Source organism: Alexandromys fortis, unplaced genomic scaffold, assembly GCF_014885135.2.
Source record: "Alexandromys fortis isolate MF-2015 unplaced genomic scaffold, M_Fortis_MF-2015_v1.1 scaffold_13, whole genome shotgun sequence".
Taxonomy (NCBI): Eukaryota; Metazoa; Chordata; class Mammalia; order Rodentia; family Cricetidae; genus Alexandromys; species Alexandromys fortis.
This window is the reverse complement of record NW_026067908.1, coordinates 12,904,500-12,932,313: the sequence shown is the minus strand read 5'-3', so window position 1 is coordinate 12,932,313 and position 27,814 is coordinate 12,904,500. Positions and strand designations below refer to the sequence as shown.

At 36.8% G+C, this 27,814-nt stretch overlaps 2 protein-coding genes and 1 long non-coding RNA gene across 11 annotated transcripts in view; 2 read left to right on the top strand and 1 right to left on the bottom strand.

The window, feature by feature from the left end:
* Dock7 (dedicator of cytokinesis 7) overlaps window positions 1–27,814 on the bottom strand; it is a 185,533-nt gene that overhangs the window by 105,583 nt on the left and 52,136 nt on the right. For all 7 annotated transcript variants that reach the window (XM_050136364.1, XM_050136365.1, XM_050136367.1 and 4 more), the window contains exons 12-14: window positions 25,694–25,836; window positions 22,177–22,270; window positions 20,897–21,059 (exon numbers count right to left, since the gene is read on the bottom strand). In XM_050136364.1, coding sequence (XP_049992321.1) covers window positions 20,897–21,059; window positions 22,177–22,270; window positions 25,694–25,836 — 400 coding nt within the window. The remainder of the gene's footprint in view (window positions 1–20,896; window positions 21,060–22,176; window positions 22,271–25,693; window positions 25,837–27,814) is intronic.
* Angptl3 (angiopoietin like 3) lies at window positions 130–27,814 on the top strand. 3 transcript variants are annotated; one of them, XM_050136372.1, is made up of 7 exons: window positions 133–695; window positions 1,281–1,391; window positions 2,554–2,668; window positions 3,544–3,657; window positions 3,918–4,013; window positions 6,737–7,003; window positions 7,358–7,592. In XM_050136372.1, exons 1-7 carry the CDS (start codon window positions 201–203, stop codon window positions 7,540–7,542), a joined length of 1,383 nt encoding a protein of 460 aa, XP_049992329.1. In that variant the 5' UTR covers window positions 133–200; the 3' UTR covers window positions 7,543–7,592. The 3 variants fall into 3 exon arrangements, with proteins under 3 accessions (XP_049992331.1, XP_049992330.1, XP_049992329.1); XM_050136374.1 differs by lacking the exons at window positions 6,737–7,003; window positions 7,358–7,592 and adding an exon at window positions 27,685–27,814 and having other exon boundaries at window positions 130–695; XM_050136373.1 differs by lacking the exon at window positions 3,544–3,657 and having other exon boundaries at window positions 132–695.
* LOC126498040 (uncharacterized) lies at window positions 17,960–24,036 on the top strand. The gene is made up of 2 exons (XR_007590753.1): window positions 17,960–19,305; window positions 23,321–24,036. It is a non-coding gene; the product is annotated as an uncharacterized lncRNA (long non-coding RNA).

The following is a 27,814-nucleotide window of genomic DNA, read 5'->3' as shown; positions in this document are numbered from 1 at the left end:
CTTGATTTCACTGCCATTGATCTAACTCAAAATGGGGAGGGTTACATTCGTGCAAGTCAGCACAGCTTAATGGTTAACCACATTCAGCTGCCAGCTATGTGCACGCTGCAAACAGCCGTGTATATAAAGTCAAGAGGTTCAGCTCTCCTTACAGGAGGAAGTAGGTCCAAATTGCTTAAAATTGAATAATTAGGACAAAAATGCACACAATTAAAATATTTCTTTTTATTGTTCCTCTAGTAATTTCGTCCAGAATTGATACAGACAATTCATCATTTGATTCTGTATCTTCAGAGCCAAAATCAAGATTTGCTATGTTAGATGATGTCAAAATTTTAGCCAATGGCCTCCTTCAGCTGGGACATGGACTTAAAGATTTTGTCCATAAGACTAAGGGACAAATTAATGACATATTTCAGAAACTCAATATATTTGATCAATCTTTTTATGACCTATCACTTCAAACCAACGAAATCAGAGAAGAGGAAAAGGAACTAAGAAGAACTACATCCAAACTACGAGTCAGAAATGAGGAGGTGAAGAATATGTCACTTGAACTCAACTCCAAACTTGAAAACCTACTAGAAGAGAAAACCGCACTTCAACAAAAAGTCGGTGCTTTGGAGGAGCAGCTAATGAATTTAATTCAAAGCCAACCTGGGACTCAGGAGCACCCAGAAGTGACGTCACTTAAAGTAAGTAGAACTCATAACTATTTTCCATGTGGATTTTTAAAAATATATCCTAAAAAAGTACTATTTTAAATACTCTGCCATGCTACTAAACTACTTAATACTTTCCAGAAAGAAATTTTACTAGGAAATAAAATTTCCTCTGTAACTTCAATTCAGTTTTGCTTGCCTAATATATTTGAAAATAGCTAAAATATATATTTCATATTATGATTAAATATCAGTTGAGCAATAAAGTTTATAATGTTCAATTATTATGTTACTGCTAATTACTAGAGGTAAAAAAAATTTAAAAATTAAATTTAATACTATTCTTCCATAAACAAAACTAGATTAATACTGCAAATGGTATGTTTTAATTCCTTTGAAACTTTGTTTCTTTTAGTTTAAATAAAACTCAGAAAATTTTAGAAATGGTAATTTTTAATATAGTAACAAAAGTATATATTATTTGAAAAAACACAGAATAATGATAGCCAATGTTCACTTTTCTAACCCACTACCAGTTTAAAATTAGATGACTGTTAAAAATGAATAAAAACTTAAAAAGACAGAGAAAATTTTAAACAAACTACAATCTGTGTGCAGAGTTTTGTAGAACAGCAAGATAACAGCATCAAAGACCTCCTCCAGACTGTGGAAGAGCAATATAAACAATTAAGTCAACAGCACAGCCAGATAAAAGAAATAGAAAACCAGGTAAGTCAGCCTAATGCTCTGTTCGATCTGACGCACTGCCTGATGTCAACATGGGCTGTTAAGACAGCCCTCCACAGCTAATCATCTGTTTGCAAACTTTCTGTGCAACTGGCAACTAACCTGTCTTGCGGTTTCCTCACATGTTCTACAAAGCAAACAGCAGAGCCTATCATATAAACTGCGAGGAAAAAGGATTCATAACTGCGTGCATTAAAGTGATCCAATTGGATTTTAAATCAGGTCCTGAACCTGTTCTGCTCAAAACCCCCACAATAGCTTCCTGTCTTACTTATCACTACCCTGAGAACCTGATCATCTCACTGATTCTATCTCACTGGCTTCCTTGTTGTTCCTGAAGCACATGAAACATGCTGCCCCAGGACCTCTGTCTAAAATGCTCTTTTTTTTTCAGGTATCTGCACTTCTCATATACTTTCATCAAATACAAAATGTTCAGTAAAGCTGTCAAGGCATTTAATCAAAAATAAAAGTTCCCCCCAAAAGTCACTAATCCAATTATTTCTCAACATCTTTATATTTAGCATAAATATAAAGTTATTTCTTGCCTATCCCTGAATTAAACTGGAAGATCTATGAACCTAGGATTCTTTTCCTATTACTTTATTTACTAAAACCCTTCACATAAAATACTGTACAAACACAGAGTAGGCATTCAACATTTGAACTGACCATGGCAATATCATACTTGGCACACAAAAGTTAATAAAGTTGGCCAAGATTGTGATCCATACTGTTGGAAAGAGAACATATTCAAATATTTTAAGCAAAGCATATAGCCTTACTGGTTCTTTTCCTTTTAATCAATGTCTTGCTTTGTTTGTTTCATTCTCTTAATTTTGTTACTTATTAAATAATATGTTTGATTAAATGTCTCAAGAACAGAATGCCTATATATTCGGAAAAGCACTGTTTATTCCTCTTTGCTCCCTTGTAGAGCTGGGGTCAGACCTTTATGCACAGGCTCAGCAGGCACCCTTGCCATTGAGCTCTATTTCCAGCCCAATTTATTGTTTTTACCATAGAAAACATTATAAACTCAAAGACAACATGTACATAATTGTACTTTTTGGTATCCTTACCCAGAATTTCTTAATTATATATTCAATAGCATTTTAAAAGTAGATTTATATTCTTTTATCAGCTCAGAAAGACTGGTATTCAAGAACCCACAGAAAATTCCCTTTCTTCTAAATCAAGAGCACCAAGAACTACTCCCGCTCTTCAACCGAATGAAACAAAAAATATAGAACAAGATGGTAAGATAATCTGGTGGGGTTTATCTATATAATTCCCAATTTTTAGGACCTGATCTAGACTAAAAAAGTAAAAAGACATATATATCAAATACCAAATGTCAACTTAATTTTTTAGTTTCTTATTTTTTTAACATTTTAACACTATATATGGTATTAAGATATGAAGCTAATATAAAAACATGGACTAATTATTAATTATTAATTTCATAGATAGAAAATGATACTGCATGTGTAGAAAAAGAATAAGCTCATGTTTATAAGAGACTTAGAAACCTATGCAAGGGGCCTAAGGTCATTATTTAAAAATTACTTTCAAAAGCAACAAAATACAGTCATGTGTATAAAGAAAAAATACACTTCTAAAAACTGATAAGGATTATGAAATTCTTCTCTTCAAAAATTCTGCTTTCTTTTCTGCTTAAATCTCTTACAGATATAACAAAAGTTCCGGGGAACAAAATCTCTTACTTCCAACCAGACTTCAACAAAACAATATATTCCCAACAATTATTATTGTTTATGTAATTCACATAGGAAATATACCTGTTAGCTTTCTTCCTGTATGTTCACTGCTTCTGCACATCTGTAGATTCTAGTTATGAACCAAACCCTGTACTGAACTTCCTCTACTTAATATTCTTACTATGCCTAACAAATTAGTAATGCCTTTTAAAATTCTCATTTTGTGGGTTTTCTTTAAAATAAGTAAGTTGGAAATGTTATTTTAATGTTAGTTGGATAGTTTGCTGTCTAGCAAATATGCCTTTGCATAAACATTACTGAACAGTCACACCAATTCCATGAAACAGCAACTCCATCAAGCTCCAAAAATATTCTACTCCTAAACATTACATTATTATGTTTGTTAATTCTAGACCTTCCTGCTGACTGCTCTGCCATTTATAACAGAGGTGAACATACAAGTGGCGTGTATGCCATTAGAACAAGCAACTCTCAAGTGTTTAATGTGTACTGTGACACCCAATCAGGTAAAACCTGCCTAAGCAAAGAATGGGCTAAAGTAAATTAAAGATATTCATTGCCTATTACCAAGACTAAGCCTGTTATTAATGAACCAAATATGATTATTTCTGCAAATTTGGGACCATAATAAATAATAAAGTACATTACTTTAACTATATAATACCAAATTAACAAAGTCACCAATTAAAACCAAACTTAAAACATGGTCATTTTTCACATTAACATTACTCTACTAAGAATAACTACATCCATTAACACCCTCCAGGTAGCCCATGGACATTAATTCAACACCGGAAAGATGGGTCACAAGACTTCAATGAAACGTGGGAGAACTACAAAAACGGTTTTGGAAGATTTGACGGTAAAGTGATTTCCTTGTATTATCCACTTATCTGCTAATTTAACAATATGAACTGGATGTACTGATATAGGCCTGAGATCTTTATTAACACTATTAACATTATTCATTTATCTGCATATTTAACAATATTGACTGGATACAGGCCTGAGATCTTTACATTATTAACATTATTCATTTATCTGCTAATTTAACAATACGAACTGGATGTACTGATACAGGCCTGAGATTTTTAACCCTGGGGGCGGGGGATTGGAATGAAGCAGAGGATGGAAAGTTCAAGGCCAGTCTGGACCACACACTGAGATCCATTTTCAAAGAAAAAGAATATAAGTTAAGAAACAATTATAAAATGGACAGTGGAAATGTAACAATAAACAAAAAAAACTAGTCTTCATAAAACTGATTGATAAATTTTACACGTTAACAAGCATAATTATTGTACTAATACATGTCTGCTCTTAAGTATGCTTATTGAAATTTAATTCAATAGTTCATGATTATCATAATGGTTATTAGGGAAAAACATAAGTGCCATGGGCTTTAGAGAGCAGTAAGGCTATGAATGAGCTGCAAAGGCAGCATTATAGTACTCCTTCATTGATATTTTACGTACAAGTGACAAGAGGTTAAAATGGGGCAGAGCACCTGACTAGCACTACACTGGGACTGATCCCTGCCGCTTAAAGAAAGTAATAAAGTAAAAAATGAAACAGAGTTAGAACGCACAGGGGAACTGTCAGAGATACAGTGTCTAGCTACTTAAATACTAATTTCAATTTTAATTATTGAAGTATTGTAAATACATATTACAAAGCTGTGGTTCTCTGCGATATAGTTAATGTAGAATATTCTACTTTGATCACAAAACTAAACTATAAAAATAACCAAAAGAATATAAAATAAACAGATACTTAAAATCCCAAAAACACATTATGGACTTCTGTGAGTGTGTAAATATTCACTTATAGAGTGGAATGCATCTGCCATTACACCAAATTTTTAAGACTCAGTACTACTTGACTATTTTTAAAATTCTCTACTCACAATACTAGTTAAATCCCTAAAGAGAAGGTAAATTCAGTAATATTTTATAGTTCTAACTCTGAAGCACAATTAATAAAAACCTCAGAGACAGAAATTGGGGTTCAACCTAAGGTCAGAAAAGCAAAACAGGCAGGCACTAGCTCTTACCTCTACCTCAGGCTAAAATGGTGATCCTTCCTCTAGGAAACTTCAGAATGAGACTGTAACTAAGAACTCTCTCCTCCCATTTTATAATCCTCTCTAGTTCTGGGATTAAGGGTGTGCACCATTACTGACTGGTTTCCATGGCAAGCTAGTGTGGTTACTGGGATTAAAGGTGTGTGTCATTGTGGTTACTGGGATTAAAGGTCTGTGTCATTGCTGCCTGGCCTGCAAGGCTGGCGGTGTGGCTGTTTTACTTTTCTGATCTTTAGGCAAGCTTTATTTATTAAAATACAAATGAAATGCCACTGCATAACTCTTCTGAGATTGAGTTTAACACTAAAAGACTGACAGTTCAGAATGCTCATTGATTTCTAATCAGAAACTAATTCCATTTATAATCCTTAAGTGAAGTATCCTAACTCAGCAGCAATGATGAAGTATTCATTTTTATCATTAAATAATGGCTGTATAATGATCTACTTATACAACTGCTGTTTTGAATTCTGAATAAAAAGTTTTAATTATAGAGAAAAACACTAATAACAAAACATTCAAATCTAATGTTTGTGTTAATTTGTGAGATTCTTTTTCTATTTTAAAGTAACTTTGCATTTGAGAAAAATTCTATCAGTATTATCCAAAACTGAATATATAAAAGCATTCTCTTGACTGAATGTAGGCACATTAATTAACATCTGATATACATAAGGAGGTACAAATGAGATATTACTCTACCAATGACCAAATCTTAAAATACCTATAATAATGTGATACTATCATATATAAAACATCTTGTGAATTACATTTTGAAGCAAAGTTGGGGTTTATCAAGACAAGATTTTAATATAGAGTAAAAAAAATTAAGGGAGAAAAAGTCACACATAGCCAATGGACAGCCAATGGCTGTAGTTCAGTGGGAGAGTCTTCCCCAAGGTGCATGAAGTCAGAGTTAGTGCCCAAAACTCAAAGAAAGTAAAAATAAATAAAAATGAAAGGAAAGTTCAGGAACAGAGGGAAAGAGAAAGGGAAGGACAGTGTATATATCCAGACACAGACATGAGTTTCACAAAAGTGTGCATTAATAAAAGTTTTAGAAAGGATTTGTTTTGAGTTTTTGAGATAGGGTCTCATGTAGCCCAGGATAGCCTTAAACAACTCTGTGTAGCTGAGACCTGAACAAATCTTTCTGTCTGACCTCCCAAGAGTTAATTAATATTACAAGCACACACCACAATATCAGTAATATAAATGTTTTATAGGGCTTCAAAGTAACCAAGGAGTCAGGACTAAAACAACTCATTTACTTCAGGGAATTGAAAAGAATGTTAAAAATTGGCCAGGGAGCATGATTGTATATACCTTAATCACAGCACTGGAGGGGCTGAGGCAGGGAGATCTCAACTTTGAGGTCAGTCTGGGCTAAACAGTGAGAGCTTGGCAAAGGCACACACAAAGACGAACGAGTCAGTCAGGACCTGATCTGTAGCTAACAATACACAGGTGTCGCTCCCCCCACACACACCTTTTCTCTCTAGGAGAATTTTGGCTGGGCCTAGAGAAGATCTATGCCATAGTAAAACAGTCTAACTACATCTTACGACTTGAGCTCCAAGACTGGAAAGACAGCAAGCACTATGTCGAATATTCCCTGCGCCTGGGAAGTCACGAGACCAACTACACGCTACACCTGGCCGAGACTGCTGGCAATGTCCCCGAGGCACTCCCGGAACACAGAGATCTGATGTTTTCTACATGGGATCACAGAGCAAAGGGGCAGCTCTACTGTCCAGAAAGTTACTCAGGTATTTCATTAATACCAATACTGTTTTCTTCAAAGTATCCCCCTACAGTTTTAACTATTATCTATAATATCAATTTTTTTAAATACTAATCTTAAGTAAGTATTCTCTCCAAAGACAAAAATCTATTTTGGGTTATAGTTTGAAGTGCTAATTCTGGTTCAGCTGGCAATTTTGCCTATGATACTCCTCAAACACTATTTTGATGGTGTACGTGGGTTACAAAAATAAATATTGGAATACATGCACCTACCACATAATATAGTTTATATGAAATAAAGATATAACCATGAAAAACATTAACAGCTACTAGACAAGAGGCATTATCCAATTAAATCACACATCTATCTTCTTTAGGAGGCTGGTGGTGGTATGACGTATGTGGAGAAAACAACCTAAACGGTAAATACAACAAACCCAGAGCCAAATCCAAACCAGACAGGAGAAGAGGGATCTACTGGAGGTCTCAGAACGGAAAATTACACTCTATCAAATCATCCAAAATGATGATTCAGCCCACCGATTTAGAAAGCTTTGAATGAAATAAGACAAATTAAAAGGCCAATAAATTAAATATTAAAGTCCTCCCAGATTACTGTAGTATAATAATCTGGTATTAAATCTTTAATGGAAAGCTTGAGAAATGAATTCACTATTAAGATCAGACACCATCACACCAATTTAACACCATTTGTCTTTCTCAATCAAACCTCCTACAATAGTATCATTTGTTCATGTTTGCGCTGTGGGAATCAATTTAAGATAGTGCGAGTCAGCTGGGAGTGGTGGAGCACGCCTTTAATCCCAGCACTCAGGAGGCAGAGGCAGGCGGATCTCTGAGTCCGAGGCCAGCGTGGCCTATAGTGTGTGTTCCAGTACAGCCAGGGCTACACAAGAAAACCTTGTCTCAAAATAAATAAATAAACAAACAAACAAAAACATGGCTCCAAAATAAATCATAACTAATGGGTAAATTCTAATCATTCTTATATTTAAAATCTTAAGTACTTCAACTTAAAAAAAGTGCTGTTTTCATGTTAAACTTTAAAAAGTGATATTTTTACAGGTCTCAAATGCTACCTTACTAGTTTCAGAATTAAATTTGGTCAATTTAGAATACACATCTGTAATAGGAACTTATAAAATTATGCTTCATTTTGCTACAACATAGTCTGGAGTAAATTTTTAAGGCTGTCACATAAAGCTGAGTGCATTAGTGGTTTTGCACCAGGCCCAATGTCTACCAATGCGGCAGGTCCACATCATACTGACTTTCAGTGTCAAGAAGACAGTAACTTAGCGTATATTTAGCTTATCTACACTGTGAACATTTTATATACTTCAACAGTTAATACTATGATAGTGATTTTAAGAGACATCTGTCAAAATGAAATAAGAATGAATGCCTTTGTAGCATTAAATGGAAGTTTAAGAAGAATTTAATATCCCTGGACATAATGTAGAGCCAACATTTTGTGTATTTTAAGTAGAATTAAAAATCATTATAGATTATCATATTTTAAAGCCTGATAGGTATGTATGTTCAAAACATCTTAGACATTGACATTACAATATTGTTTCTAAAACAAAATGATTGTTTCTAAAAAGTAATTCAAACTTTAACTCCCAAAAGATCGTTGGATACAAGTATTTGCATCATAACATCCAGCACCTATTAGCGTTTGTTTCAAGTATTTTGCCCCATGGTTAGAAGATCACCTGCTGCTCTTGCAGAAGACCTGAGTTTGGTTCCCAGCACCTACACTGGGGGCTCATAAGCACTGAAACTCCAGCTTCAGGGGATTCAATGCCTTCTTTTCACCTCCACAGACACATGGACACAGGTCATATACACATTCACATAAAGATGTATCTTTTTATTTATTTTTATTTCACGTGCATTGATGTTTTGGCTACATGTATGTCTGTGGAGGGTGTATGATCTCTTGGAGCTGGAGTTACAGACAGCTGTGAGCTGCCATGTGGGTGCTGGGACTTGAACCCAGGTTCTCAGGAAGAGCAGCCAGAGCTCTTAAACACTGAGCCATTTCTTCAGCTCAGTGTTAACTGTATCTTAGAAAAACTTCCAAAAAAAATTCTGAGTTAAACCAAGTCTTTAAATATAAGTAGAATCCAAGTTATACTGTGACTTGCCTCAATCAGTATCTAGCATGATAGCTTACGTTATACTATATTGTACATATCTTTAAAATCACATAAGAGACAAGAGACATATAGGGTCTATGTGGATCCTACATTAATATTTTTCTACAGAAAAACCCAAAAATTTAAAGCAAGAAAAAGCCAGTTTTCATAGTTACAATTCAACCTGCCGAAAATTTAGTTTAAGTTTTACAGCTGAATACTAAAAAGAAAACAAAACAAAAAATCCATAAAAAAAAAAAAAAAAAAAAAAAAAAAAAAAAAGAAAAGAAAAGAAAAAAAGAAACCCTGGGGCACAAATGATTCAGGACACAGCACAGCAGGTGTTCCTTCTAGCTGCTTTCCTTCATTTTCTCACACTCCCAGACGATGGGTTTCATTCTGTTCCCTTTAGAAATACCAAAATGGTCTCCCCCCACCCGGCCCCCAGAATGCTCAGATTGAGAGATTCTTCTGGAAGAGAAAGGCTTCCTCTTTGCATTTCCCAGAGCATTGGTCCTGTCTCACTTCTTTGCCTGGATTAGATTTTAGCACTGACCCACGGTTGTGGAACCCAGTGGGACTTTTCCAGTCAGTCCCTTTCCCTTTGCTCTCTCTAGCACTTACTATTAGTGACCCTCCAGTACCGCTACACTCACCAGCCCTCCCTCAGATCCACCTTCAGAAGTCTAGTCCTTCCTCTTACCCTCTGACCATCAAGGAGCAACACAAGCTTTCTTCTGGGGGAGCGAGGCTTGTGTGTAGAGGGAAAATATGCTTGTGTTCATGAAAAAGTGTGTGTGTGTGTGTGTGTGAGAGAGAGAGAGAGAGAGAGAGAGAGAGAGAGAGAGAGAGAGAGAGAGAGCTGTCCACCCCATCACCCTCCCCCTTACTTGTTGAGACAACGGTCTGACACTGAACTGGAGCTAGCCAGTCAAACAGCTCCAGAAATCCACCTGTCTCTGGCACCCAACACTGAGGTGCCAAGGGGGGCCTCCCATACCTGGATGTTACATAGTAGGTGATGGAAATTCAGACTCAGCACTCAGGGCTCTGTGATGGAAACTTCACTGACTGAGCCATCCCCCAGTCCCAAGATGGTATTTATAAATGTGACCCTCAAATATTCTGTCTGTACTCATGGACTCTATTTTCCATGGGAAAATTCCCCAACTCTACACACTCAACCCATAATCTCCGTTAGATCCCCTTCTCACACTGCTTACTAGCCACTTCTCCTCCATCCTGCAGGTACATCGCAGTAGCCCAGCCCTTTGCAGTTCTTTTCAACTCCTCTCTAAACTTCATACCCTCTCAACTTTTATAGCCATTGGCATCACCACCAGGCTATTAGTCTGGAACCTGGAGAAGGTCTGGATTTTTACTTAAATTGTAAACACAGCCTCTCATATCCTATAACCTTCTTTTGAAATCTTTCTGATAAGATTTCTTCTCAAGGATTGCCTTTAGTCTGATCAACTCCTAGCCCACTAATTATCAATCATACTATAACAAATTTATAATAACACATTGTAACTGTTTTAAGGCTATCTACTATAGAAATACAACATCAGTTAATAATTAAAAATATTCCTGTAATTTTCAAATTACAAGATGATATGCCACATTCTCTTAAAATTTTACTGGACTCTTACTTTAAAACACAGTATTTTATTATATACAAATCATATCTCATACTCTATATATCTACTTCCATATAAAAAGTTATTTCTCCAAAAATCTCCTAAGAAGAGATGCTCCCAAAAGATGCCATATTCATTTTTGTGGATCTCACATAAATCCTATTGCCATACGTTTACGGGACTGTTTTCCAATTAGAAGAGCAATTGCCTAAATAATGAATGCAAGGTCCCTAGCACCTGAGCCCGATCAGTGTTTGAGGCAGCCTAGCGGGCCTCAACCATGCCACCCATCTTTCTCTGCCTCCTAAGGTCTGAGATTGTACTTATGCACCACCACGCCTGGCTCCTCTTTAACAACTTTACCCCCAGCATGATGCTGCTCTTTTGAAATCAAACTTTATACACTTTAAAACATCCTATTAGCCAGGTGGTGGTGATGCACGCCTTTAATCCCAGTACTTGGTAGGCAGAAGCCGCAAGCGATCTCTGTGAGTTCAAGGCCAGTCTGGTCTAGAAAAAGAGTTCCAGGACAGTAAGGATGTTACGTAGAGAAACCCTGTCTCAAAAAAACCAAACAAAACAAAAAACCATAAAACATCCTATTAGTATGTCCCTAGTTAACCCCATCTGTCTGCAATTCCTCCTCGTTCTGACTGGATTGCACATATTTCTACTCTGAGGTACAGGTAAGCTTCCTTCTCCCACAGCTCTAGCAAATGGTCACCCAGTCTTCCTTGTGCAGCACGTGTGTCTATTGCCCTCAAATGGTAGCATTACATAGACAGAAAAGTAACCTAGAAGATTATAGGAAAAATTGAAAAGCGGTAATTAAAAGGCTAGGAGCATCAAACATTCATCTACCTGATCTTAGTGAATTACTGTTAAAGCTCACATCAAAAGCTTACTCTTAAGCAGTATGAGAGCTGGCATACACACTTCTCATTCCATTGTCACCTGTTACTGTATGATCTATTTCCATATTTTCTCATACAACAGCATGTTTTCATACTGACATCTTTCTAGTAGCACTACTCACGGCAGTTAGCTCACTCATACACTAGTAGAGATGTATTAACTAGCCAATATTTTTTGAATTCCTATTTTATACAACTTATTCCAAATTTGTATTCTTATACATACTGCCTTCTGTACAGAATAACAGTTCACCCCATTTTTGTGCCTAACACTAACACCTACAAGCAAGGCACTGTGTACACTACGTAGTGATTATCCAACACTGCAGTTTTGAAAACTGAAAGTCGTCAAACAATTGCCCCTTTTAGCAAAGTCCAAAGTGTTTTCTGTGGGTGAAAATCACCTAGGGCAAAATTACGCAATTGGTTTCACCAGGGCAGTTCAAGGCTGAGTGTGAAAGCAAGGTTGACAAGTCCCCCACAATATGCCTTCATAGGGTGAAGTTTCAAATGAGTTTTATAAAATATAAATATAACAAAGAATTCCATGTAAACCACATAAACGGTTTGCTACAGCTCCAACGCTCTAAGATAGTAACACACCTAAAAATGATAAGGTTTATTGAAACAGCAATAAACAACTTTAAAGACATAGAATTGTTGCTGCTCATCTTCAGAGAAGCAGCCAAGCTTCAGATTACAATTCCCCAACCAGGAATAGCCACCTGCCAAAGCTGCCCCACTGGGTGCTCGCGGCCAGAGAAAGCACTTCAATGGTCTTAGGAACAAAATGTTTAAATACACGCACATATTTATAAAGTTGGATCTTAGGTTATCAATGTTCAAACTCCTTTAAGAAAATAATCCATACAAACACTTCTGATGGAAATAGTTTAATTTTTAGGGTAAATGAACGGAACTCTTTTCAGGCTGCTCCTGTTTCTAGAACTTTATCTCTCCCACACCACCACCCTGAGGTTTTAAAAACACCTGTGTGGCAGTATGAACGTGCTAGGAAATCGACCTCTCATGAGTTTTCACAGATTCTCTTAATTTTCAGTACCACTCACATTAAATTAAGAATGTAAATAATGAACCACAGCAGTATTAGCAGCATATAACAATTATGATCTTGAGAATGCAAACATTTTTATATCCTAACTATTATGGCTATCTCAAAATACTGCTTAGAAAATAGTGTTTTTGATTATATCAAAGGACAGAATGTTTTAGTTTAATTCGTTAATAAAGAATATAACTAGATAATGGAACTGGGATTTGTCTCTACTGCATGTACTAGCTTTTGGGGATCCTAGTCTATTTGCATGCATACCTTCCTAATCCTGGATCGAGAGGGGAGGGCCTTGGACTTCCCACAGGGCAGGGTACCCTGCCCTCCCTTAGGACTGGAGGAGGAAGGGAGAGGGTGAGTGGGGGAGTGGGAGGGAAATGGGAGGAGGGGAGGAAATGGAAATTTTGAATGGTATTATTTATAAAGCAATAATAAATAAATAAACACAAACAAAAAAGAATATAACTAATATTTATCACTTTAATTCAACATAATTGATTTCTTTTATTAACCCTATGCATTTTATGAACTAAAATATTATTCCAAAAACGTAAGATTATAGGATTCACATATACACAAAAATCAAGAATTGTTCTGCAAAGGGAGATCTACCATAACACAAGGACAAGCCATAAGAGGTCACGTGAGTCCCATGTGCTCACACTGACCTGGTCTGACTAGCCAAGCTGCACCCTGAAATAAAACATTGGCAAAATTAAACAGGTTCATTATAAGCGTATCAAATGACTCAAAAGAAAACTAGTAACATACAATTTCAAGTAGTTTTTTGTATAATTTTTTATTGATATTTATTGAGCTCTACATTTTTCTCTGCTCCCCTCCCTGCCTCTCCCCTCCCCCTTCAGTCCTCCCCCAAGGTCCGCATGTTTCCAATTTACTCAGGAGATCTTGTCTTTTTCTACTTTCTACTTCTCATGTAGATTAGATCTATGTAAGACTCTCTTAGTGTACTCATTGTTGTCTAAATTCTCTGGGATTGTAGTTTGTATGCTGGCTTTCTTTGCTTTATGTTTAAAAACCACCTATGAGTGAGTACATGTGATAATTGCCTTTCTGTGTCTGGGTTACCTCACTCAAAATGTTTTCTAGCTCCATCCATTTTCCTGCAAAATTCAAGCTGTCGTTATTTTTTTCTGTTGTGTAGTACTCCATTGTGTAAATGTACCACATTTTTCTTATTCATTCTTTCATCGAGGGCCATTTAGGTTGTTTTCAGGTTCTAGGTATTATAAACAAAGCTGCTATGAACATAGCTGAGCACATGTCCTTGTGGCACGATTGAGCATCCTTCGGATATATACCCAAAAGTGGTATTACTGGGTCTTGAGGAAGGTTGTTTCCTAATTTTCTGAGAAATCACCATACTGACATCCAAAGGGGTTGTACCAGCTTGCATCCCCACCAGCAATGCAGGAGTGTTCCCTTAACCTCACAACTTCTCCAGCATAAGTTGTCATCAGTGTTTTTGATCTTGGCCATTCTTATTAAGATTCATTCATCAGATTAAGATGGAATCTCAAAGTTGTTTTGATTTGCATTTCTCTGATGACTAAGGATGTTGAACATTTCCTTAAAGTGTCTTTCAGCCATTTTAGATTCCTCTGTTGAGAATTCTCTGTTTAGGTCTGTACTCCATTTTTTTTATTGGATTATGTGATCTTTTGGTGTTCAATTTCTTGAGTTCTTTGTATATTTTGAAGATCAGACCTCTGATGTGAGGTTGGTGAAGATCTTTTCCTACTCTGTAGACTGTTGTTTTGTCTTGTTGACTTGTGTCCTTTGCTTTACAGAAGCTTTTCTGTTTCAGGAGGTCCCATTTATTAATTGTTTCTCTCAGTATCTGTGCTGCTGGGGTTACATTTAGGAAGTGGTTCCCTGTGCCAATGAGTTCAAGTGTACTTCCCACTTTCTCTTCTATAAGGTTCAGTGTAGCTGGCTTTATGTTGAGGTCTTTGGATCCATTTGGACTTGACAAAGTAGGTTTTAAAACTAACATTTGTTATTGTGGCTCCCAGAGTCCTTACCGTCACAGAGACCCCATAGCTACAAATGACATGCAGTGACTGACATAATGAGGAAGTCAACCGTAATTAATTACACTAATCTCTCTCTCTCTCTCTCTCTCTCTCTCTCTCTCTCTCTCTCTCTCTCTCTCTCTCTCTCTGTGTGTGTGTGTGTGTGTGTGTGTGTTTATTTAGTATTTCATAGAACAGAACAACAACCATTTCACAGACAATAAGAATACTGGTGTTTATGCAGAGGAGGGGTCCATACAGCCAACTGTGAAGGGCAGTATCATACAAACTGCATGGTTTTATTTTGATCTTCACACTAATAATTACCAAATCTCTCTTACATTAGTTATAGCACATTTGCTAGCCACACTTTAAAAAAATATGAACTAGATAGAAAAACAAAGATACAAAAGTTCAACAGCAAACACAACTAGGCTATTGTTGGGAAAGAGGGCAACTCTCACAGTCTGCCAAGAATATCATGTGCTTTGTGGACATGTCTCAAAAAACTGGATGTCAATAAAACAGAAGGATTTGCTCAATTAGATGTACCTTGATCTAGTACAAGTCAAAGGCTACAATAGTCATCAAGAAATGATTTGGAACACAAGTAACACCACAAGGGAGCTACTAACTTCTAAGCAATTTCAAACATTTAATAAAATCCCAGTAAGAAAGGGCTCATTGCTGCTAATCCAAACGTAACAACTACACAGGGCCTTTTATGTGATAATATGATAGCATAAGCAATTAGTTGATAGGCTTCACTTATGTGGTTTATTAGTTCTATGTCTTCCAATTCTTAATTGCACCTATCATTTACCACTGTAAAGGATTTCAAAGACTGGGCCTCTTCTAGGTTAACGATACTAAAAACTAGCTCACCAGCTACACAGGGAAAAGCCTGTCATCCAATGCGACAATTTACACTTGCAACCTCAGACCTGGGAGGCAGAGATGGAAGAAACCTGAGTTCTGGGCGACAAAACAACAACCTATCTCAAAAATTACATGTGTGGTTATCAGTCCCGTGAACACTGGAGGTCCGAGAAAAAGCACAAAACTGGCCAATGCTAACTTTCATAGCCTCCCTTTACATTCTGCATTTTATTTATTATGGGGGAGGGGAGACATATGCATGGCCCATACGTGGAAATCAGAAAACAGCTATGGAAAGTTGGCTCTTTCCTTCCACAATGGTTCTTAGGGGATCAAACTTCAGTCATCAAGCTAACATAGCAAGTATTTTACCCAAAGAGCTATCTCACCAGCCCATCCCTCCTCTTTTTACCTATTTATACCTGCAAAGTCCAGTGTCTTCATGCATTTCAAATCACCCTCTCTAAGACTGTGCAATGTATGAATTTCTAGGGCACACGGGATTCCATTTTCCCATATTGAGAGAAAGAAAATCAACTGATCGCAGTTTTAAATAATGCTAACATAGAAGCCCATCTATAGTTTCTGGATGAACTTACTAATACTAACCATTTCAAATAATAAAAAGTTCAATCCTAAAAATGAAAATCAAATCCAAATAAACAATTTACCTCAAGCACTTACTATTACATATTTACATAATTTGCACAAATTCAAAAGCAAAATCATATCCTTTATAATGTGTAAAATGCACTTCGTTCTCTGATGTATTTACTTGCTGTCCCTTCATGAGGGTATGAACATTAAATCAGACACGCACTTAAAAGCCTCATTCAGCAAGGTTTTCTTCGCTTGGTAAGCCCTGCACTCAACCCCATTTAACTTCTATAACAAGGTTTTCTCAAGTGCTCCTAGCTTCTACTAATTAATATAGATAATATTCTCTAGATGTCATTTATATCCAAGATTCCATGCCCACAGAAAGACATTAAAAATTCTAGAAAATGATGATTCATATTTTGAGGCAAAAGTGTAAGATAAAATTATTCTGGGATGCCGGGCGGTGGTGGCGCACACCTTTAATCCCAGCACTCGGGAGGCAGAGGCAGGCAGATCTCTGTGAGTTCGAGACCAGCCTGGTCTACAAGAGCTAGTTCCAGGACAGGCTCCAAAACCACAGAGAAACTCTGTCTCGAAAAAAAAAAAATTATTCTGGGATGCTTTAATAATGTATCAATCAATAATCCAAAGATGAGAATATTTCATTTTATTCATGACACATGCAATTATATATGTTGCATATCTTTCATCCTTTAGTATGAAGATTATAGAAAAGGAAGCTATACCTAGATTTTATTTTAGACCAAATAAGCCTCTTAGTCTCAGCTTAATGTTTTTCTCATATACAAAAATAACATCTCTGAAATTATGAAATTTATGTCTATGAAACTGAATAAACTAATTTAAATGAAAATAATTAGAATAAAAGGTACTAAATCGTTATCATCTACCACTAGGTAGTATCTACAGGAAACCTTAAAACATAAGAAATAAAGAGAATAATTGGAGAACTCCTTTAGAGCAGTGCTTCTCAACCTCCCTGATGCTGTGACCCTTTATACAGGTTCTCATGTCATGGTTACCCCAACCATAAAATTATTTCATTGCTACTTCATAACTGTAATTCTGCTACTGTTATGAATTAGAATCTGATACTCAGGATATATATGTGACTCCTGTGGGGGTCATGACCCACAGTTTGAGAAGCACTGCTTTGAGTATCCACAAGATACAACAAGTTTGCAAACATAGCATCAGACTTCTCAAAAACAACACCCACGGGCAAGAGAGTAGCGACATTGTCTAGCTGCTGTTAAAAAAAATGTACAACTTAGAATTCTGTACCTAACAAAACTGTCAATCTGGGAAGATTCAAAAAAATCAACCTGAAGTGAGGAAACGTGTGTGCTTGTAGTCACTGAGAAGAAAGGCTGGGGAGGGAGAGCACCTGAGCCCAGGGGCTTGTGAGAGGCCATCCTGCACAGCCTGGCAAGACCTCATCTCAAAAATAAACGAAATAGGGCTGGAGAGATGGCTCAGAGGTTAAGAGCATCGCTTGCTCTTCCAAAGGTCCTGAGTTCAATTCCCAGCAACCACATGGTGGCTCACAACCATCTGTAATGGGGTCTGGTGCCCTCTTCTGGCCTGCAGGCATACACAAAGACAGAATATTGTATACATAATAAATAAATATTAAAAAAAAAAAAAAAAATAAACGAAATAAAAACATTATCAGGTACATTTCTTAAAGTACCTCCATACATCATAGTTAGGAAGATGTTGAAAGTTTTCAGTAAAATAAATACATCCAGAAAGAAAAACGAGGGAAATATGACTCCCTCGGGGAGTTTAAAAAGAAATCTCTAGGATAAAAAATGGATAATGAATAATGGTAAATAATGTCTAGAATAATGGTGGAAATGGATAATGGTAAATTGGCTTCTAGACAGACACTCATATAGTCAGCCTGGCGACCTTAGAAAGCATCCGCTGTTCAACAGCGTCAAGGCGGAAGAGGACATTCTTCGCTGCACTCTCAGACATGTAATCAAGTTTCAATGATGAAAGACAGAAGGGTGGGGACAAAACTCTTCTAGGAGAAAGAACGGGCTGCAGAACAGGAATAAAATCCAGTCGTCTACACTGGTCAGGTTGTGGAGAGTTAGATAACACGCACAACTAACACCGACACAAAAGCAGAAGGGAGAGCCTTTACCTGAATCAAGACGGGGGTGGGCTGGCAGCAGAACTTACGTCTGTTTTCAGTTTTAAGCCTTATTCTACTCTGTGATCTCCAAGCATACTCATATAATTTTTTTCATAATATTACAATGTAATTAAATAACAATGATAAGCAGAAACATGAAGGAAAGACAACTCAAAGTTTTTAATTTCTATTTTCTCTGACTCTGAGCTACTTCAAGCAAAGGTAAGAGGGAGAAACACAAATTGTAGGTCTTCTAACAGAACCTGCTCTCCTGGGCGGGCAGCAGAGGTGAAGGTCTCTGAATTAAGCAATATACAGCGTTGGTTATGCTGTATGTTGGTTATGCTCCATACTCCTGTCCTATAAAGCACTCTCACACATAACTTGTAGAATAAATTGTATTACTTTCTTCCTTTAAATGCTATTCATAAGTACTTGTGGACATATTTGAATGTTTGTCTCCTCATTTTTTATTAATATAAAAACTGAGTATGCCAGGTTGTCATAGAATACACCTTTAATCCTAGCACTCAGGAGGCAGAGGCAGGCAGATCACTGTGAGTTTGAGCCCATTCTGGTCTACTGAGAGAGTTCCAGGACAGCCAGGACTATTAAAGAAACTTTGTCTCAAAAAAAAAAAAAAAAAAAAAAACCTGAATAGTCAATATGTAACTTTCCCTAAGCCACCCCAAAAGTAAAAGTGGCCCCAGAACTCATAGCCATATCCATGACTGAAAACCCCATTTTCCCATTACTCTATAGCTTTGTATTTTTAACTCATTGAATAAATATTTATTTATCTGCTTTCCATGTTCTAGGATATTATGGATGCTGAAAAGTAATCTGTAAAATGTAAGTCAGTACCTTTTACAGCAATTATATGCAAATGAAAATAGTAACATAATTATAACTTCCAGATAATGAATGGTATAGGAGGTAGAAGCTGGGAGAGTGAGGAAGTGGACCAGTTAGCAGTAAGAAGGTTGAGAACCTTAGGAAGAAGTGTTTAAGTGTGTAAAGACAGGAGAAAAAGCAAGAAAGGCAAAGAGATTCTGATGGTGAATTGCTAGGCAAAACTTTGTTCACGGACAAACAGAAGGTCACTGAGATGAAATGCAGTGAGAAAACAAAGGACACCAGAGTGTGAGAGAAAGACAGTAACAGAGAATACAGTCTAATACACTACTGTAAAGAATAAATACATTTTCTGCTTGGAATAGAAGCCAAAAATTATAACGTGTAAAAGTCTTGTTAGGTACAATGTCAAGAACTGACAGAGATAAAAATGGAAATAAAATCACCTAGGAAAGTACAGCAAAATCTGAGATTAGCAGCCATACAACACAGAGGTCTCTAATCACATGTGGCTTGTAAGAATTTTAAGTGTACCTAAAATACACATGAGATGCTGAAAACAGAGAAAAGAATAAAACATTATTTTGCATTATATGGTATTTATATTTTTTTAAAAACAATTAAAATTATTGCTTTCACCTGATTATAAACATATAGCAACTATAAAATTGTAAAGTACATGTTTAGTTTAATGATATTTCTACCTGACAGTAATGCTCTATATGGTAACTTACACTAGAGTTTTAAAAAGGTACAATGGTAAAAAGCATTGGATTGGAGGTACATTTTAAAAGTAGAATCTATATAACTTGTTGACCAAACGAAATGTAGGTAAGGAAAGAAGTAAAGCACTATGATTCCAGAAATTTGGGCCTGAGGAGCTTGGGAAATGGTAGTAGCACTATTGGGATGGCATATGAGTCCGGACTGAAACTCAAATTCTGTTTTAGATTGTCTCTGAGCTACCTGCTAGACTTCCCAACAGACATGTCAAGTCTTGATCTCCACAATTAATTATTATTAACAACAAAGGAGCATCATTCTCAGGCAGTGTGTGCAAAGGCCTAGACAGCAGCTGCACAGTGTTCAGTCTGAGAAGCCGTACATATAACAGCCCGTTGCTATCTACACAACATACACTCCACAAGTGCTGATTACCTACAGCCTGATGCCAGAAGCATATGCATTAGATTAATTTGTAACCCAAAATTCTACTAATACCTAACATTTGAGGAAACATAAATCTGCAGTTCAAACGCTTTAACCAAACAGCCCTATAATCAAACGCTGGCCACCACCACACTAAAATGCGATGCTCAGCAATATTTTAAATTTCTCCATCCTTCAGCTTAATTACCTAGAACATGAGGGTTATAGTTTGTAAGGTCATTAACATTATACCTGGCACATAGGCACAGCTTATGACATACATGACAATTATTAATAAAATTGTGCTTTAAGAGTAGAAGGCATAAGAGACAGAAAAAGTAATAAATATACATAAGATTAAGAGTTTCATCCTGGTTCTATTTTAATATTAGAATATACAGTATTTTATCTCAGAATTTACCAAGATTGTATATCTTACCTGTAAGTAGTGTTTGGAACATAGACATCCCTGGCAGGAAATTCCAGAATTTCTCTGGTGGGCCTGACTCGGCTGTCAGGGTAAAGCTTCACCTGAAGCAGTTCTGGGGTTAGGCAATAATGGGGATTTTCAGGTGCAGGAGAAATGTCTATCTTCAGCTGAGCTGTGAGAAATACATTATAAAAGTCACTGTGAACATAAATGCTCTGTGATGTCTACCCTTGGGTCTCAGTGCCTCCCAGAGAGTTTTCACTAGGGCATGGCACTAACTAGGGCATGACAGAGATGTTAAGGGGTAGGGCCTAGTGGGAGGAAGTTCCACCATCGGATGTGTGCCCCTGAGAAGCATGCCCTGGTCCTTCCGTCTACTTCCGCGAACCATACACTAAGCAGCTTTGCTGGACCGAAGTGTTACACTTCAGGACTGGTCCCAAAGCAAAGCTGCTCGCCTATCGACTGGAAGCTCTGAAAAGCGGGTCAAAGGGAAACATTCCTCCTTTGAAGTTGATTAATCTTAGGTAATTTATCTTCATTCGAAGCAATCTGCCACAGCAACAGAACTTTTACTAACACAGATTGTTCTTAGTAGGATTTTGGCATTATTTTATAAAAATCTGTGATGAATAGTATAGAAATCAATAATCAAGCACTTAGATATTGAACTCATTCCATTTTATCAAGATTCAATTTGTTAAAAATGACATCCATGCATAGGTGCATGTAAAATAGTAAATGCTAACTGAAAGAATGGGAAGTAAAGAATTAAAGAACAAGAGAGCAAGTTGGGTGTGTAGACGCACACCTTTGATCCCAACACTCAACAGGCAGAGGCAGGACAGCCAGGGCTCCACAGAGAACCCTGGGTACTCAAAAACCAAAACAAAAGCAAGACTACTAGTACAGGACTGGCTAAACTTCCAGAGGAAGTGACTTGATTTTCAGCTTGACAGGTTCTTCGCACAGATGTTACCATCTGGTTTAGCAGACTCCTGGTCAGTTCTACTCTGGACTGTCGGCTCTAACAGCAGCAGTGACCCGCTTCTTTATACTTGCTGTCCATACATATGCACGTTCAGCCACAATTATAATTCATCATTCTCAGTTTAGAGCTCATTTAATAATGGTTCTGAATTCAGAATCCAAATTGTTAGCCCACATGGTAGTGAGACAGAAAACACTGACATGTATTGAGCACAGAAAGATGTATGGGCCAGATAAACGGGAAAAGGGGCAAATAATTATTAGTCACAATTACCGTATCACTCAAAACCTGGAAATACCTGTAATCGGTCTCAGCCTCCGTAAGACAGAAGATGGCCTTCTCATATCAGCAAGGAACTTGTACAGATCTTCATCACTTAAGCGGTCTCCTTCCTAATTTCAATGATATTGAGAAAAAGTATTTAATAAAACAAAAGCAGGCAATAAGAAATAAATTTTTAGTGTTTGCAAATAAACACCAACTTATGCATATATGCTGCCAGAAAGACTGATGTATTTATTAGGAGAAATAGCTTCCTAACCTGTCTCTTGTTTTCAAACCTGAGATTTATAATGCTACAAATCATTTAATTTACGTACACAGTTATGATCTATTACTCATACAACATCTAGTATACAGACAATCGATGCAAATTAAAGGTAGGTATAAAAAGAAAAATAAGAATGTAGACATAAAACAGAACCAAAAGAAGACAAATACAAAAACATGGGACAATTACTAATTACGATTTAGATCATATATTTTTTAACTTTATATTCCAAAAATTCTCAAATCCAGAATCTTCAGACATGCTACATTTTCACAAAAATAAATAACAACAATAATAATTGTTCTTTTATTGAGTTAAAGGTAGAAAATGTAGCTTTATAAAATAAAAATCAAGCCGAGATGGGGCATACACCTTTGGTCCCAGAACTTGGAAATCAGAGGCCGGCAGATCTCTCTGAGTTCAAGATCAGTCTGGTCTACAGAGAGTTCCAGAACAACCAAGGATATACAGAGAACCCTATATAGAAAAACCAAAAAATAAAAATAGATAAAAGGTAGAGGCTTTTGGACCTCCCACAGGACAGGGAACCCTGATTGCTCTTTGGGCTGACGAGGGAGGGGAACTTGATTGGGGGAGGGGGAGGGAAAGGGGAGGCGGCAGTGGGGAAGAGACAGAAATCTTTAATAAATAAATAAAATTAAAAAAAAAGGTAGAGGCTTTATATGATTAATTAATTTAAAATTTTCATTAGCTGCTAAAACAGTATATAAAGCAGTATATTCTTTTTATTGAGCACAGAATATAGATCTTCATTCTTTATTCATTAATACACTGAAGGTTATCTCTAGACTTTTTATTTTCGTAATGCATTAAGTTTTATTACTAACATCTACTCTTTTGTTTGGTTTTTTTTTTTTTTTTTTTGAGACAGGAAGAGATTCTTTGTATAGCCCTGGCTGTCCTGAAACTCGCTCTGCAGACCAGGCTGCCCTCAAACTCAGAGATCCACCTGCCTATGCCTCCTGAGTGCTGGGATTGAAAGCATGTGCCATCACCACCCAGCTAGCCTTCTTTCTTTAGTGATGATTACCATCCATTTCTGTGCCTTTTACTGGGTGGGACACAATTTCATTCCCTATGCGTGGCTCTATGTACCTCCCTCTTGTCATTGAGCAAATACCTAAACTGACACTTTTAGAGCATTCATACAAGCCGGCTGGTCCGCTCTTGAATTTCTTCCTCTGGTAGAGGATGGAAAAACTGAGTTTTTCTAGAAACCAATCTAGGTCAGCTGACACAGCCAACCTCCACATGAGGGAAGAAGTTAAGCTCATGAGAATGGCCAAGCTGAAACTTTTCCCGTCACTGTTTGTTTAGTACTGTGTGCCCCTGACACAAAAACACAAGTGTATTAATGTATAAAACAAATGTCTTTACAATCGCTGTATGGATTTACTTTTCTTTTAAAACCTCTGTGTATTTCTAATAATTGTGGACACTTGAAACATTACATGATTAACTATACCACTACAACTACAGGGAGTAATTTCTCATAAAATGGGGAAGTGGAGCTGAATCTCATATAAGGGAAATTTATTGACTGAATTCTACTTTGCTAAATAAAACCAGTCTCTGCTTTTTACTTAATTTGCATTTTTGTGATGTATAATAGTCTAGCTATTTAAAATACCTACAAAAATAATACATATTTATAGCTAAATATTTTCAATGAAGAATGTCAACTGGAAAGCTTTGCTCTGCCCTGTGTTTCGAGCAATCGTTTATTTTTAACTTTTTATAAGCATTTGTGCGGTACCCGACTTCTAGTACTAAAAACAGAGCCAACTAGAGTGTGATTATAGACTGAAATGATGAACTCTAATTTCAAAATATTGTGAGAACATGTAGTTTTCACAGTAAAGCTGTAACCAAAATTTGCGAAGTTGGAAATGTTTAACATACATAAAGATTACACAATGTACACATGTAATAAAACATGACATATTACCATCAATACAGATAACCCATTTTGTTTTATATATGTTAAATAATACTTTAATTTGAAGCCCTCCATCCATGCTCAGAGCTGCTGACGGACCATGGCTTCAAGGAGACTTCTCCAGCTCAAAGCACAGGCATTCTGCTCTTGGCCTCTCAAGTACAATCCACTAGCAGGCCAGGGTTTGCTCCATCCCACTCAGAGTAACACCTCAGAAGGAGCTTTTTCTTATCTGCTCCCAAATTCATGGTTGGTACACCTCACTAGTCTGTCACACTAATAGAAAGTTTTCTTCTCATTCTTCCATAGTTTTTGGGTCATCTGGCCACATAAAACACATTTTAAATTTTTAAATCTTCATTCACAATATAAAACCCATTTAACATCAAAACCCAGTGTATACATACACGTACAAATGTATCTACATTAAAAAAAAAAAGAGGGAAAAGGAGGGATTTGGGAAGCAATATTTAAACTCAATATATGAAATGCACTTATTTTTCAGATTTTCAATACTTTTTTTTAAAGCTGTGTGTTACCTACTAAATTGATTTTCATGAAATGACATGCGGAAAACATTGATTAGATTAGAAGTAGACAGAAAATTAGAAGTAGAATAAAATGTTTGATGAAAAAAGTGTCTTGGCTACTCAACATTACCTCCCACACTCAGCATAGAGGTGGAGTCGGGAAGTTCTGCTCCATGAATCACGGGTGAGCCAGTGAAGTTCAGCATATGGTGGGTGGGGAAGCACACATCACTCTGACAATTCACAAGCCGTCAGTATTTAAGAAAAGGCCACTGGGGTCTAGACGGCTCAGCGGTGAAGACCACGTGCTGTACTGCAGAAGACCCAAGCTCAGTTCCTAACACCCATAATAATATGGGCTTTAACCACCTGTAATTGTGGCTCCAGGACAATCTGATGTCACTGGTCTCTGCAAGGAACTGCCTACATGCCCACACACAGATACACGTGCATACACAGAATTAAAGATAATAACAATTAAAATAGATAAGTTCATTATAACAACTGAATAAGATATAGGTATGAAAGACAAATTTTAATGCATTGAAAATGTCAATGTAAACATTTAAATAAAGTTAGTGATAAAACAAATACAATGTCAATTATTTCATATTCTTACTAGTTTTTACTCTTATATTCATTTTTATTTAAAAGCTGCTAGAAGTTCTTGACATTATGGCATGGACATACATGGAAAAACAGTTAACCGCTCTCCTAAAAGCAAGTGATAGCCTTACTAACACCTCCCCAAAGTCCCCACAAAACAGAGCATTACCTGCTTAAAAAAATTTGCCACAGTGAGGGTGGCAGGCCGAAAGCTGGTCAGGTTGCAAGCATCATCGCCACTGGTTGTCCTTTCCAGAGACCGCCTACCAACAAGACTAGAGTTCCTCCTCTCTGACCAAGAACCTTTGCGTTCTGACGAAGAGGAAAGAAGATTGTCCGTTTTATATAAAGTGAACATGAGAAAGAATCCATTCGTGTTGAAAGTTGTACTTTACTCAGCTGACAGGTTACTCTAGAAGGATTCACTACTAGGGTAAGGAGTAAGAAAGCATTCCATCTGAATCTTGGGCCTCACTTCTACAGTGGCCAGTACGGAGTCTCTAGCATATGATGATCTAACTGTATGCCCAGCGATGCAGCGAGTCAGCACAAGAGAACTATGCATCACTATGAAGGACCCACCTAAGTGAACTATAACTGTCTCTCAGCCTTAGCATTTGAGCTGAAACTAATTCAAAAGACAGGTACAAGTTCAAAGACTTGGCATGATAACCTTCCCCTCCATGCTGCTGGAATGCAAACCCACACATACAACATTACCCCACTTTTGTGAACTAAAAGGACAATGATATTAAAGATCAACACAGAAAGAAGAATTTTAGAACTATGCAAGCACTGTGGTCTAAAGATGGTTGGTTATACCATACTCTACTAGGCAAAAGCAGAATAACACTGTTATCAACAAGTTATAAGACATTCTCCAGGACGTAAGACAAGATATGAAGAGACCAAAAAGATGAAAATAAAGTATTTACTAAAACTTGGATAAACTATAAATTAACAATAAAAGAATAATTAGGGAATTCACAAATATGCATAAGTGAAAAAAGACACTATTTCTAAAAAAGAAATAGGAACTCTAAAAAAGAGTTGTTCCCAAAGGAAATCAGAAAGTAAGAAGTATGGAGACGCAGCACACCAAAACATGTGAGATACTGCTACAGCAGGGCTCTAGGGCAGGTGATGATGGCCAGATACTGCTACGGGCTCTGGGGGATGTGATGGCCAGAAATGCTTCTAATCAAAAGAAATACCTCATCCTGACATGGCACAGTTGATAATCCCAGCGTTCAGAAGACTAACGAAAGAGAACCAAAAATTCAAGGCCGGTCTGCGATAATAGCAAGACTCAAATTTAAAATAAAGAAAACAAACTCTTGAAACCGTAATTTCATCTCATACTTTAAGGAACTATGTGTCTAAAGAAGCTGGCAGTGATTCCCCATGTCTCCATGACAACAATGGAGAAGCCAAGTCATGAGGATCACTATGCACTGAAAGAGAAACTATTTTTTTCAGAAAGAGAAACTAAACCCAAAAACACCAGAGAGTTACATAAGGACCGTGGTAGAATGGAAATAAGTAAAACAGAAACTAGAGGAAAAAGTCAACAGACTATTAAATCTGACAAACCTTTAGCTAAACTGTAGGAAAAAACACAAAGCACTAAAATTACGAATCAAGTGACATCACTAGATTTTACAAATAGAAATGATTATATAATAATGCAGTATATTCATAAATTCAAATTATTATCAATAATGAACAGATTAAATAAAATGCAGTATATAAATACAATGGAATGTCATGACAACAAAAGGAAATCAAATACTAAAACATGCTACACACGGGTAATACCTGTGAAAACATTATATTATATGAAGCAAGCTTGCCACCAACACCATACACTATTTAATTCTAGTTACATTATATGCCTGAAATAGACAAACCCATAAAGACAGAAAGTATACTAGTGACTGTTTAGGGATGGGCTTGGGAATTTGGGGATAATGAGGAGTAATTACTAATAGGTATGAACATGTTCTAAACACTGACTTTGGTGGTGCCTTTAGAGCCCCATGACCACAGCAAAATAAAGCACCGTAGCATATACTTTAAGTGGATGACTTTATAACATGCAAATTGTATTTCAATAAATATACAATATTTAAATTTATTTGCCCCTTCTTTTTGATTTAGGGTGACAGGTGGCAGAGCCTCATAAACAAAGCCTTGGCTGACCTGGATCTGAAACTGCTGCTGACTCAGCCAAGCAATGGGATTATAGGCATGTAGCTCCAACCCAGCTAAGGAAATCTTCTAACAAGTC